General features: G+C 36.9%; 1 protein-coding gene across 8 annotated transcripts in view; it reads right to left on the minus strand.

Moving 5' to 3' along the window:
• Positions 1-14,862, minus strand: part of CPLANE1 (ciliogenesis and planar polarity effector complex subunit 1) — a 141,916-nt gene that overhangs the window by 15,213 nt on the left and 111,841 nt on the right. For all 8 annotated transcript variants that reach the window (XR_009353748.1, XM_059173822.1, XM_059173819.1 and 5 more), the window contains 4 exons: positions 13,279-13,363; positions 10,055-10,219; positions 6,704-6,734; positions 5,797-5,928 (listed from right to left, as the gene is read on the minus strand). Coding sequence is in view for 7 of the 8 variants with exons in the window: in XM_059173822.1 (XP_059029805.1) it covers positions 5,797-5,928; positions 6,704-6,734; positions 10,055-10,219; positions 13,279-13,363 (413 nt within the window). In the remaining variant the exon portion in view is untranslated. The remainder of the gene's footprint in view (positions 1-5,796; positions 5,929-6,703; positions 6,735-10,054; positions 10,220-13,278; positions 13,364-14,862) is intronic.

Here is a 14,862-nt window from a genome sequence, read left to right on the forward strand (position 1 = left end):
CAGCAAGGCTATCATTCAGAATAGGAGAGATAAAGAGTTACCCAAACAAACAAAATTTAAAAGAATTCATGACCACTAAACCAGCCTTATAAGAAATGTCAGGTGCCTGGGTGGCTCAGTGGGTTAAGCCCCTGCCTTTGGCTCAGGTCGTGATCCCGGAGTCCTGAGATTGAGTCCTACATCAGGCTCCCAGCTCCATGGGGAGTCTGCTTCTCTCACTGACTTCCCCTCTTATGCTCTCTTGCTCTGTCTCTCTCTTTCTCTCAAATAAATAAATGAAATCTTAAAAAAAAAAAAAAGAAAGAAAGAAAGAAAGAAAAATGTTAAAGGAGACTCTTCAAGTGGAACGGAAAAATTTTAAGTAGGAGTAAGAAAAGTAGGAAGTCCAAAAATAATAAAAATAAGTATATGTATAAAAATCAGTCAAGGAACTCACAAAATAAAAATAAAAGGATGTAAAGTATAACACCATACACCTAATACATAGGAGGTGGGAAGAAGAGTAAAGAATGGGTTCAAACTGAAGCACCTGCCAACTTCATATAGACTGCTATATGCATAAGATGTTACATACAGGGGCGCCTGGGTGGCTCAGAGGATTAAGCCTCTGCCTTCAGCTCAGGTCATGTTCTCAGGGTCCTGAGATCAAGCCCCACATCGGGCTTCCTGCTCAGCAGGGAGCCTACTTTCCCCCTCTCTCTGCTTGCTTCTCTGCCTACTTGTGATCTCTGTCAAATAAATAAACAAAATATTAAAAAAAAAAAAGATGTTACATACAAACCGAATGGTAACCACAAATGATAAAGCAATAACAGATATACAAAACTAAAAAGAAAGAAATCCAAATATATCACCAAAGTCAGCAAACCATGAGAGAAGAGAGCAAAAGAAAGAAATAGAGAAGCAGCACAAACACAACCATAAAACAAGTAACAAAATAGCAATAAGTACATATCTATCAATAATTACTTTGAATATAAATTGACAAAACACACCAATCAAAGATACAAGGTAACAGAATGGATAAAAAAGCAAGACCCATCTATATGCTGCCTACAAGAGACTCATTCCAGACCTAAGAAACATGCAGACTGAAAGTCAAGGGATGGAAAAGAATTTATCATAAAAATTGGAAGCAAAAAGAAAGCTGGGATAGCTTATAAAATACATATAAAAGCTTATAAAATACTTACAAAAGACAAAATAGACTTATTTTTTCCTTTTATCTAAGATTTTAATTATTCACTTGAGACAGACAGAGATATATATAGAGAGAGAATAAGCAGGGGAGAGGGAGAGGGAAAAGCAGACTCCCCATCAAGCTGGGAGCATGACATATGGAGCTCAATCCCAGGATCCAGAGATTATGACCTGAGATGAAGGCAGATGCTTACCATCTGGACCACCCAGATGCCCCCAAAATAAACTTTAAAACAAAATTTATAACAAGAGACAAAGAAGGACACCATATAATCATAAAGGGAAGAATCCAACAAGAAGATACACAATTGTAAATGTTTATGCACCCAACATGGGAGCACCTAAATACATAAAGGAGTGAATAACAAACACAAAGGAAGTAATCAATAGTAATACAGTAATAGCAGGGGACTTTACATCCCACTTACATCAGTGGATAGATCATCCAAACAGAAAATCAAGAAAACAGTGGCTCTGAATGACACTTTGGACCAGATGGATCTAACAAATATATCCAGAACATTCCATCCTAAAACAGCAAAATGCACATTCTTTTCAAGTACACATGGAAAATTCTCCAGAATAGATCACATATTAGGCTACTAAACAGGTCTTAACAAATTAAAAAAGATCAAATTCATACCATGCATCTTTTCTGACCACAACAATATGAAACTAGAAATCAACCAGAAGAAAAAATCTGGAAAGAGCATAAATACATGGCAGTTAAATAAAATGCTTCTGAACATGAATAGGTCAACAAAGAAATCAAAACATACATGGGATACATATGAAAGTGAAAACACAATGGTTGCAAATCTTTGGGATGTAGCAAAAGCTGTTCCAAGATAGAATTTTATAGCAATATAAGCCTACCTCAAAAAGGAAGAAAAATTTCAAATAAACTCCTAAAGGAACTAAAAAAAGAAGAACAAACAAAACCCAAAACCAGTAGAAGGAAGGAAATTACAAAGATTAGAGCAATAATAAAGAAACAGAAACTAAAAATCAAAAGACTAGATCAATGAAACCAGAAGTTGTTTTTTTGTTTTTACGATTTTATTTATTTACTTGAGAGAAAGAGTGAGAGAGAGCACGAGAGCAGGGTGAGGGGCAGAGGGAGAAGCAGATTCCCTGCTGCAGGGGGCCTGATGTGGGGCTCAACCCTAGCACTTCGGGACCATAACCTGAGCCGAAGGCAGACACTTAACCAACTGAGCCACTCAGGTGCTCCCAGAAGCTGGTTCTTCAAAAAGGTCAACAAAATTGATAAAACTTCAGTCAGATTCAACAACAACAACAACAACAACAAAAAGAGAGAGAGAGAGACAGAGAAAGAGATAACTCAAATAAACAAAAGGAGAAATGAAAGAGGAGAAACATAACCATCACCACAGTAAGAGAATATTATATGCCAACAAACTGGACAACCAACAAAAGAAAGGGAAGAATTCCTAGAAACATAAAACCTCCCAAAACTGAAACAGGAAGAATTGGAAAATTTGAGCAGACTGACTACCAGCAATGAAATTGAATCTATAATCAAAAAACTTCCAACAAGGGACACCTGGGTGGCTCAGTTGATTGAGCAACTGCCTTCGGCTCAGGTCATGATCCTGGAGTCCTGGGATCGAGTCCCACATTGGGCTCCCTGCTCGGCGGGGAGTCTGCTTCTCCTGCTGACCTCTCTACTCTCATACTCTCTCTCTCTCAAATAAATAAATAAAATCTTAAAAAAAAAAAAAAAAAGAATTCTCCTAGGGACTTTTTCAAGTCCCCCATACTTAAAAAAACAAAAACAAAAACAAAAAAAACTTCCAACAAACAAAAGTCCATGACCAGACAACTTCACAGATAAATTCTACCAAACATGTACAGAAGAGTTAGTATGTATTCTTCTCAAACTATTCCAAAATATAAAAGAGGAAGGAAAGCTTCCAAATTAATTCTATAGGGCCATCATTACCTTGATACCCAAACCAGATAAACATACTACAAAAAAAGAGAACTACTATGGCACCTGGGTGGGCTCAGTTGATTAAGTATCTGACTTTTGATTTCAGCTCAGGTCATGATCTTGGGGGTTGTGAGAATGAGTCCTGCATTGGGCTCCATGCTCAGCGGGAGTCTGCCTAAGATTCTCTCTCTTCCTATCCCTCTGCCCCTCCCTGTCATGCTTTCTCTCTAAAATAATAAATAAACAAATTTTTAAAGATTTTTTTTTTTTAAATTTCACAGACAGAGATAGGCAGAGAGGCAGGCGCAGAGAGAGAGAGAGAGGGAAGCAGGCTCCCAGCCGAGCAGGGAGCCCTATGCAGGGCTCGATCGCAGGACCTTGGGATCATGACTGAGCCAAAGGCAGAGGCTTTAACCCACTGAGCCACCTAAGTGCCCCTAAACAAATCTTTATAAAGAGAGAATTACAGGGGCGCCTGGGTGGCTCAGTTGGTTGGACGACTGCCTTCGGCTCAGGTCATGATCCTGGAGTCCCGGGATCGAGTCCCACATCGGGCTCCCAGCTCCATGGGGAGTCTGCTTCTCCCTCTGACCTTCTCCTCGCTCATGTTCTCTCTCACTGTCTCTCTCTCAAATAAATAAATAAAATCTTTAAAAAAAAAAAAAAAAAAAGAGAGAGAATTACAGGGCAATATCTCTGATGAACAGGTGCAAAAATCCTCAACAAAATATTAATTAGCAAACCAAAGTAATAATACATTAAAAAAATCATTTACCACAATAAAGTGGGATTAATTCCAAGGACGTAAGGGTGGCTCAATATCTGCAAATCAATAAATGTGATACATCACATCAACAAGAGAAAGGATTAAAAAAAAAAAGATCATTTCAATGGATGCAGAAAAAACATGTGACAAAGTATAACATCCATGCATGACAAAAACCTTCAATGAAATAGGATTAGAGGAAACATACCTCAACATAATTAAGGCCATATATGAAAAACTCACAGCTAATGTCATACTCAATGGTAAGAAATTTGAGAGCTTTTTCCCTAAGATCAGAACAAGACGAAGATGTCCATTCTCACCACTTGCATTCAACATAGTACTGGAAGTCCTAGCCACACAATTACACAAGAAAAAGGGAAAAAAGTATCCAAATTGGCAAGGAAGAAATAAAACTTTCAGTATTTGCAGAAGACATGATACGATATATAGGAAGTCCTACAGACTCCACCAAAAAACTAGAACTGATCATTGAATTCAGTAAGATGCAATCAATATATAGAAATTCATTACATTTCTATATACTAGTAATGAAGTAGCAGAAAAAGAAATTAAGAAAACAATCCTACTTATAATTACACCAGAAATAATAAAATACCTAGGAATAAATCTCACCAAGGAAGTGAAAGACCTTGTATTCTGAAAACTATAAAACCTGATAAAAGAAATTAAAGATTATGCAAACAAATGGAAAGATATTCCATGTTCATGGACTGGGAAACAAATACTGTTAAAATGTCCATACTACCCACAGCAATCTACAGATTTAATGGAGTCCCTATGAAAACACCAGTAGCATTTTTCACAAATGACCCCCCAATGTGTATGGAACCACAAAAGACTCCAAGCCAAAGCAATCTTGAAAAAGTACAAAAGTGTAAAAGTATCACAATACCAGATTTCAAGATATACCACAATGCTGTAGTAATCAAAACAGTATGGTACTGGCACAAAAAGAGCCACACAGCTCAGTGGAACAGAACAGAGAGCCCAGAAATAAACACACTATTATATGGTCAATTAATTAATTAATTAATTGGCAAACAGGAAAGAATTTGCTATAGGAAAATATGGTCGCTTCAACAAATGGGTGTTGGGAAAACTGGACAGCAACATGCAAAAGAATGAAACTGGACCACCTTCTTACACCAAACAGAAAAATAAATTCAAAATGGATTAAGGACCCAAATGTGAGACCTGAAACCATAAAAATTCTGGAAGAGAACACAGGCAGTAATTTCTCTGACATGGATTGTAGCAACATTTTTCTACATGTCTTCTGAGGCAAGGGTAACAAACAAAAATAAATGACTGGGACTACATCAAAATACAAAGCTTCTGCACAGCAAAAGGAACAATCAACAAAACTAAAAGACGACCTACTGAATGGGAGAACATATTTGCAAATGACATGTCTGATAAACGGTTCATATCCAAAATATATAAAGAATTTATACAACTCGACACCAAAAAAACCCCCAAATAATCCAATTTAAAGGTTGACAGAAGACATGAACAGACATTTCTCCAAAGAAGACATCCAAATAGACAACAGACACATGAAAAAAAAAAAATATATATATATAAAATAATGACAACAAAAATAAAAATAAGTGATGAGACTTTGGGAAAACTCCCAAGATATAGATGTGCTGCTGTATTAAATACACAAATCTGACTAATGTTGGAGAAAGGGAGTAATGACACATAAACATCACAAAAAGTATTTATGAAGAAAATAACTAAGTTTTGTGTTTGTTTCATAAAAATCACATTAAAATATGGTCAATTTTTAATATTCCTGAACTATAAGCATTTTAAATGAGTTAAAAATGATCTATTCAAGGATTACCTGCAGATACTCTTAGCTTGTTGTTCTGTTAAACCAAGCTCCTCCCTGGAAACTCCGTCTTTTGTTATAAGGTCCTCAATGATGTCTCCAATATCAGTTAATCCAGTCAGCTGGAGTGGATCTACTGAAACGCTTCATTTTCAAATCCAATTTGAGAAATATTAGTTAGTATCTACAATGTAATTACATTAATCAAAAATGAACAAGTAAAGTTGAAAAAATGAACATGTAAAGCTATGTCCTCTAAGAGCATAAATGAACACAAAAATAATAAACACAGACCTAATGTTCCTTCTATTTTCTAGGAATCCTCAGCAAAAGTCTAATCATCAGTCATTGACGACTTCTTTTGTGCTCTTAAAAAAGTGAACCTGAGGGTTGCTGGGGGGAGGGGGGTTGGGAGAGGGGGTGGGATTATGGACATTGGGGAGGGTGTGTGCTTTGGTGAGTGCTGTGAAGTGTGTAAACCTGGTGATTCACAGACCTGTACCCCTGGGGATAAAAATATATGTTTATAAATAAACAAACAAATAAACAAATAAAATAATAATAAACAAAAAATATGAAAAAAAAATAAAATTCTTACAGGAAGAAAAAAAAAAAAGTGAACCTACGGCTCAGGAGATAACCTCTACCTGTCCTGCCTACTGAATACACACGCAGTAAAGGATGCAGCAAACGCAGTCTACTGCATTCTAATTACCTATGCTGAAACAAAACCATAAAGGATATAATAAAGCAATCCTCAGCTTCTTAAAACATCCCATTCCCAATGAGAATTATATTCCTTTCAGTCCATGAAAAAATATGTGTAGAAGCTCACATACACATGAACAACAGAGTTTCTAAAACACACAGTTTATACCCAATCTTAAGTAAACCTGTGAATTATTCTGAAGATATTTACCTCTCAAATAACTCATCACTGTTATTCACACCTTAAAAGAAGAGAAACATTATTAATAAAAATTTGGGGCCAATAATTTTTTTATACTGTCATCTATTAACCTCTTTAGAAATTATATAACCAGAAATTAAAATATTTTAAACCTCCAAATAGGTTTAAAGATATATATGTGTAATTTATTTATCCTCCCCTTAATTGTGCTATTTGGTAGTGTATACTCTGCATTTTCAGATGATTACTTTTCTATCCAGAATACTTTGAATAGTTTAGGAAGTACAGTTCTTCTTCGCTTAGTACACAGTTTGAAATACTAAAGTGTGGGGCGCCTGGGTGGCTCAGTCCTTAAGCATCTGTCTGGGATGCTCAAGGGTTCCAGGGATCCCAGGGTCCTGGGGCCTGCTTCTCCCGCTCCCACTCCCACTTGTGTTTCCTCTCTGTCTCTCTGTCAAATAAATAAAATAGAATTTTAAAAAATAAACAAACATAAATACTGAAGTGCAATTTACTGAAACAACAACAAAACAAAAAATGTTCTGATGATCTAAAAGTAATACATTTAGGAAAATAATCTAATTTTATTCAAAGAAGCCATTACTTGGAAGAACAGGACCCAAAAGAATAATTTTTAAACCTTGTCCAATATTAACTACATGTCTTTAAAGCAAAACACCTAATCTACTCAATTTTTGATACGTTTACTCCTCAAGGAGAATTGAGTTACTATGGGGGAAAGTGTTCTGACATCTCTTCTCAAAAACATTTCCTTGTTAAGATCTCATTAGATGAATCCACCCTGACCAAAGACTTATATATCCACAGGTTTTTAATACCAATTTTGCTTTCCTAAGCACATGTTATTTTGTTTAATTTATTAATCCTCAAATCAAGGATTTTACATATCTTTGTTTTCAGAGTTGGGGCATTTGTGAGGTTTTAATAGCAATTAATTCAATTTAACTATTTTTTTAAGATTATTAAAGTAGCATAAGCAGTAAAAAATGCTTTTTTAAAAATGGCATAATAGGGACGCCTGGGTGGCTCAGTTGGTTAAGTGGCTGCCTTCGGCTCAGGTCATGATCCCAGCATCCTGGGATTGAGTTCCACATCAGGCTCCTTGCTCAGCGGGGAGCCTGCTTCTCCCTCTGCCTCTGCCTGCCACTCTGTCTGCCTATGCTCACTCTCTCTGACAAATAAATAAATAAAATCTTAAAGATTATTTATTTATTTATTTGACAGAGAGAGATCACAAGTAGGCAGAGAGGCAGGCAGAGAGAGAGAGGAAGGGAAGCAGGCTCCCTGCCGAGCAGAGAGCCCGACGCCGAACTTGATCCCAGGACCCTGAGTTCATAACCTGAGCCGAAGTCAGCGGCTAAACTCACTGAGCCACCCAGGCGCCCGAAATAAATAAAATCTTAAAAAAAAATTAAAAATAAATAAAAATGGCATAGTGATTATTAAAAGGAAAACTGTTAATAAGCTCGCTTTCAGTCTTGTAATTTTTTTCTCTAAGTTCTTCCTAGATTCCAATTGTATTTTGGTCGTCATCCTATGGGGTTGATCATTTCCACTTCACAGAGTTGTGGAGATTGAGTGCAGTACCTAAAGCACCTAGCTGAGAACGTGTTTGATTCCTGTAGGTTCTCAGTCATCTGTAGCTTTTGCTTGACTCTTCCAGGGGAGAGCTGACAGATGAGGTTAAAGAGGTTGTACAGGGTTCTGACTGCTTATGCTACTTTAATAATGACAATAAAACATACTATAAACACTTAGAAAATTCATCATTTTTGACCATCAATAGCTGAGAGAGAAAAAATATTTCAAAGCCTCTGTCAGTAGCCCATGCACTTTCAAGCAAAAAGTGCACTTTCAATTGCCAACTCCACATGAAATAGAATGAAAACTGGCACTAAACTTGTCTAAGTCTCAAAATTCTCAACCGTACAACTGAGATATTAATGGCATCCCCTTCACAGGCTAGGCTCACATCAGGGTCAATGTATGTAAAGCAGCCTTATCTGGAACGTGGCAGTCTCCAGAATCTATAGCCGTTATTTTGTTTTCATAATTAAAACTCCAGGTTCTCAAATAATCCAATCAAGAAATGGGCAGAAGACATGAACAGACATTTCTGCAAAGAAGACATCCAGATGGCCAACAGACACATGAAAAAGTGCTCCATATCACTCGGCATCAGGGAAATACAAATCAAAACCACAATGAGATATCACCTCACACCAGTCAGAATGGCTAAAATCAACAAGTCAGGAAATGACAGATGCTGGCGAGGATGCGGAGAAAGGGGAACCCTCCTCCACTGTTGGTGGGAATGCAAGCTGGTGCAGCCACTCTGGAAAACAGCATGGAGGTTCCTCAAAATGTTGAAAATAGAACTGCCCTATGACCCAGCAATTGCACTATTGGGTATTTACCCTAAAGATACAAATGTAGTGATCCAAAGGGACACATGCACCCGAATGTTTATAGCAGCAATGTCCACAATAGCCAAACTATGGAAAGAACCTAGATGTCCATCAACAGATGAATGGATCAAGAAGATGTGGTATATATACACAATGGAATACTATGCAGCCATCAAAAGAAATGAAATCTTGCCATTTGCAACAACATGGATGGAACTAGAGCGTATCATGCTTAGCGAAATAAGTCAAGCAGAGAAAGACAACTATCATATGATCTCCCTGATATGAGGAAGTGGTGATGCAACATGGAGGCTTAAGTGGGTAGAAGAATAAATGAAACAAGATGGGATTGGGAGGGAGACAAACCATAAGTGACTCTTAATCTCACAAAACAAACTGAGGGTTGCCGGGGGGAGGGGGTTGGGGAGAAGGGGGTGGGATTATGGACATTGGGGAGGGTATGTGATTTGGTGAGTGCTGTGAAGTGTGTAAACCTGGTGATTCACAGACCTGGGGATAAAAATATATGTATATAAAAAATATATGTTTATAAAAAAAAAAAAAAAAAAAAAAAAAAAAAAAAAAACTCCAGGTTCTCAATATTGGCTGAGTCTGAATTTCCCAAGTTTTATAAAAATCAGATAGAATAGTAAATCCAGTTTCTCTATATTTAACATCAATAAATAACTTGGAGATATCTAATCATACTTCTTATTAGAGATAACGATACAGGCTTGCAATAGATCTTAGGAAGATGATAAGACAACATAGTTCTTCAAGCGAACGGCACAATTTTTAACTTCCCTCCCTTGAAATTTATAAATATTGCAAAATGGCTTCACAAATCTTTCACAAATGTGTTCCCAATAAATTACTCTTCAGTAACAGTATGCGGGAAAACAAAAGTGTAAATGAAAAAAATGAACAGTACCAGGAGAAGTTGTATTCTGGTCACTGAAAAGGCTGAGAGCTGAGTCAGCAGAAGGAAACACACAAGTTTTCTGACTAGAATGAGTTTCTGTCACTGAAAATTCAGCTTCTGAAGTCTCCTCTTTGGCACATTGAGCATCCTTATTCGTATGAGTCAGGAAATGTACTAATCCAAAGTAAAATGGTTGAGGAAGAAAAGCACATGGGAAAAAAAAGATACAAAAGTTAACACTTTCACATGGCAAAAGATGTATCAGAAGTTTACAATATATTATTTTGATAACTTTCTATTCTATAATAGAATGTAATTTAATATATTTAAATTTAATCTCCCTCATAGTAAAACTATTAAATTTACTATCAATTTCAGAAAACGTGGTAGATGAGTTAGACAGTCTCCTGCCCTGTTATAAAAACACAGAAGAAATGTTAAATTAAAAAAAATAGATTAATATGTAACCAAGCCTTGTAAATAAAGAAATCCCCCAGTCCCAGAAAAGAAAAAGGAATCAAAGCTGGGCAATATATGGGCAATGATGCTGGGATAGTCCATACAAAAAAGGAGTTTTCTGTCATCTGCAGTGGAGAGAACTGATCTAACTTCATATGGCCTAGAGCACTGAAGGATAGCTCTGCCCATAAAATGAGGATAAGAAGGATAGCTCTGTCCATAAAACGAGGATAAGAAAATCGGAGACCAGCAAAGAAGTTTCCTGAAGAGCAGATGGGAGAAAAATAACTCAGCTGAGAAATCAAAACTTCTGTTGTGCCACAATCAGGAATGGGATCTGAATTTATACTATCTATGTACTAATAACAACTACAAGCCAAAAATGTATATAAAGATTTGCCCCCCAAATTTTTCTACTTCAGTAGATCTCAAGAGGCAAATATAAAACCATATTAAAGGTGAGTATATACAACCGAGCACAACTCCCCTAAAGATAAGTTCATGATTTAAAAAAAAGAAAAAAAAAGAAAACACACAAAAAACCAAATTGCACAAAGAAACCACCATAAGAGAGAGCTGTATGCAGATCTGATAACTGAAAATATACACGCATGAAGTAAAACAATCTGAAAGGGCATAAAATATTACTAAAATCACTAAGCAGATAAAGAAGACAGAGAAACCATAATAAAAGAACAGGACAGGGGCGCCTGGGTGGCTCAGTGGGTTAAGCCTCTGCTTTCAGCTCAGGTCATGATCTCGGGGTCCTGGGATCGAGCACTGCATCGGGCTCTTTGCTCAGCAGGGAGCCTGCTTCCCCCACCCCCGCCTGCCTCTCTGCCTACTTGTGATCTCTCTCTCTCTGTCAAATAAATAAATAAAATCTTTAAAAAAATAAATTAAAGGAGTAATAATATTATATCTGTGTTTTAAAAAAAAGAAAACCTTATCTTTTTAAACATATTTATAAAATATTTATAGGTAGATAATAGACTGTTTGTAATTTGCTTCAAAACCATCCAGGAAAAGGTGGGAAGAGTAGGTGGGTGTATAGATAAAAGAGGATTGGCCATGAGTTGATAATTGTTAAAGGAGGTTATAGGGTACATGAAGGTTAATTATACCATTCTGTCTTCTACTGAAATTTTCCATGATAAATTTTTAAAAAATAAAATGTATCAAAAAAGATACACCAGGGAAAACCAAGCAGAGAAATATTAATATTAGACAAAATTGAATGAGTATAAAAACATTATTGGAGATAATGAGGTTCATTAAATGAGAAAAGGGTAAAAATTCAACAAAAAATGTATCAATCAAGAACAGAATCATTTTATTACATAGCCTCTACTATATAATGCAATATTCAACAGAATCATAAGAAGAAATTCCACAATCACTGTGGGCAATTTTTAATGCACCCTTTTGAGCAATGAACAGATCAAGCGAACTAAAATACCAGAAACAGAAAATGTGGACAATTTAAAAGCTTGATTATACATATATATATGTATACATAGACAATCTAAAGGTTGATAGAACATACATACACACACACGCATGCATGCACAATACCCACATATAGACTACACAAAACAACAGAAAATTCATATTCTTTCCAAATAAACATTTACAAAAACTACACATCCCAGGCCACAAAGGAAATTTTTCTTTTTAAGATTTTATTTCTTTGGCAAAAACAAACGCAGCGAGAGAGAGAACACAAGCAGGGGGAGTGGGAGAGGGAGAAGCAGGCTTCCTGCTGAGCAGAGAGCCCGATGTGGGGCTCGATTCCAGGACCCTGGGATCATGTCCTGAGCCAAAGGCAGATACTTCACAGCTGAGCCACCCAGGCACCCCCACAAAGGAAATTTTAACGAACATCTAAAAGTTGCTATTATCATACACTCATCTAATCAAAATGCAATGAAAATGAGAGTAGGTTAAAAATATAGTCAAAACTGCATAATATTAATAAGTTAAAAATCCCTTTCATGAGCAAAAGAAGACATCTTAATACAAATTACAAACTAGATCAAAACAACGCCAAAACATAGTGCATATCAACACTCTTGTCTGTGTCCCTGCAGGAACATGTTTCGCTTCAAATACATATATTAGAAAAAAAGAATGAAGATAGGAAAATGTCAATAGTTTAAGCCCTCAAAAACCGAAGAAATAATGGAGTTAAGGGGTAGAAATTTATGAAAAAGAAAATTAAATGACAGAATCAAACCAAAGTCTGTTTAAAAAAATAAAAAATAGAAAACTGTTAAGTTGCTGACAAGACTGAATTAAAGAGAATGTAGAGATAAACAACTATCGGCACAGTAGAAAGTTTTTTAAGTAACTACCCTAATTTCATTCTTTCAATAAGAAACACAAACATATTCTATTTCACCACTGCCTGGCCATCTAACCAGAGCCTCAAATTCCAGTTCTGCAGTTGACCAGGGGCAAACTGCAACCTCAGCACCAAGCTCTGTGCAGCCCTCAGCAAGCGTGTGGTGGGCAGTGCCCCACTCTAGGAGGCTGGGCATTGGTTTCTGGGGTGGGGTGGGGGTGGGGGAATGGCTTGAGTGAGAGCCAATCACATTATCACGAGAATAATCCTAATCTAACAAGGGACTGTGGGCTTCAGCTCACAAATGAAAACTATTCCTAGTTATGTAGCTCTCAAAGGCCAATGCTTATTCTTTCAAAGCAAGGCTTCAGTCTCCTCTACCAACGCCCCCCTCCCCCCCCCCCCCCCCCCCCGCCTATAACACACAGACCTTCAGAAATGCCACTGGCTTTTGAAGCCAATGTTCTTTCAGATTCAGGACTAGAAGACAATTCAATGTGATCTTCAGGTTCCACCTACAGAAAAACACACAACAAAATGACTTAAAAATTTTATAGTTTGATAATTTCACAATATTGTTAAATAAGATTTTATTTATTTTTTTAAAGATTTTATTTAGTTATTTGACAGACAGAAATCACAAGTAGGCAGAGAGGCAGGCAGAGAGAGAGGAGGAAGCAGGCTCCCCGCTGAGCAGAGAGCCCAATGTGGGGCTTGATCCCAGGACACTGGGATCATAACCTGAGCCGAAGGCAGAGGCTTTAACCCACTGAGCCACCCAGGCACCCCTTAAATAAGCTTTTAAATATTAGGGTAATGTACCTTTTAAATATTAGGGTGACAATGAAAGAAATGTGACTAAATCCAGTAAGAGCTAAATGCGGGGATGGATGAAGAGAAGCAAATTTTTACTTATTTGTAATCTAAATGATTTAATCTTTTTAGGCATCTTAAGGAAAACAACATCGTATTAGGTTTAGATTGGGAAGGAACATTAGCTACCTTTTAGACAAAACCTTTCATTTTATAAATGAGAGAACAGGACCCAGAGAAATTCAGTGACTTTCTTAGCGGCAGAACATGGATTTGAACTGAGGCCTTCAAAGCCCCTAGTTGGTGCTTGTCCACAATTATTCCTCTGTTTCTTCTAGGCTGTTCTCTTAATTAAAATAGATAAGTCAAAATCTTTGTATTTCTGTGTGCATTATAATAGGATGAGAGCATTGTAAAACAATATCCGAAAATTTTTCATTTAAATCAGTGTTAGTTCCTTCAAAGTAGTCACCTTAGTGGACTAAATACTTATAGAGTTTGATCAACCTTCCTTTGAGAACTCTTCCTTTGAAATCGTCTCCTAGGCTTGCATACTATTATTAGTAACTGTTCAGGTGATAAGTCTTTATTATATAAATGGGATCTTATTACTCTCAGAATCTAAAACCAAGAGAGCAAAGATAACCATTAAATAAGCATGTATTGAATGCCTGCCATGTTACCGAGCAAAAGGCAAGGTCCCTATCCTCTAGTATTAAAAGGCTTAGGTGAGAGGGGAGCTGTAACAGAGCTTTTAGGAACTTTATCAAAATGTATGTGTGTGATCTACACATTCCCCGCTGCCAAGCCACTGGCTCCTCCTCTGCCCCCAGCCTACTGCCCCAGATTCAGCAGGGCTGGCATGTATATTTTTGAAAAGATCACAACATGCATAGCTGTCCTTTTATCTAATGGATACAGATGTGTGGAAATTCCTTTTTTTAAACAAATTACGTTATGTTAGTCACCATATAGTACATCATTATTTTTTTTTAAAGATTTTATTTATTTATTTGACAGAGAGAAATCACAAGCAGATGAGGAAGCAGGCTCCCTGCTGAGCAGAGAGCCTGATATGGGGCTCGATCCCAGGACCCTTAGATCATGACCTGAGCTGAAGGCAGAGGCTTTCACCCACTGAGCCACCCAGGCACCTCACGAAGTGAATGATTTTTATCTGGAGACTTAGCTGACCAGAATA

Source organism: Mustela lutreola, chromosome 5 (assembly GCF_030435805.1).
Source record: "Mustela lutreola isolate mMusLut2 chromosome 5, mMusLut2.pri, whole genome shotgun sequence".
NCBI classification, from domain to species: domain Eukaryota; kingdom Metazoa; phylum Chordata; class Mammalia; order Carnivora; family Mustelidae; genus Mustela; species Mustela lutreola.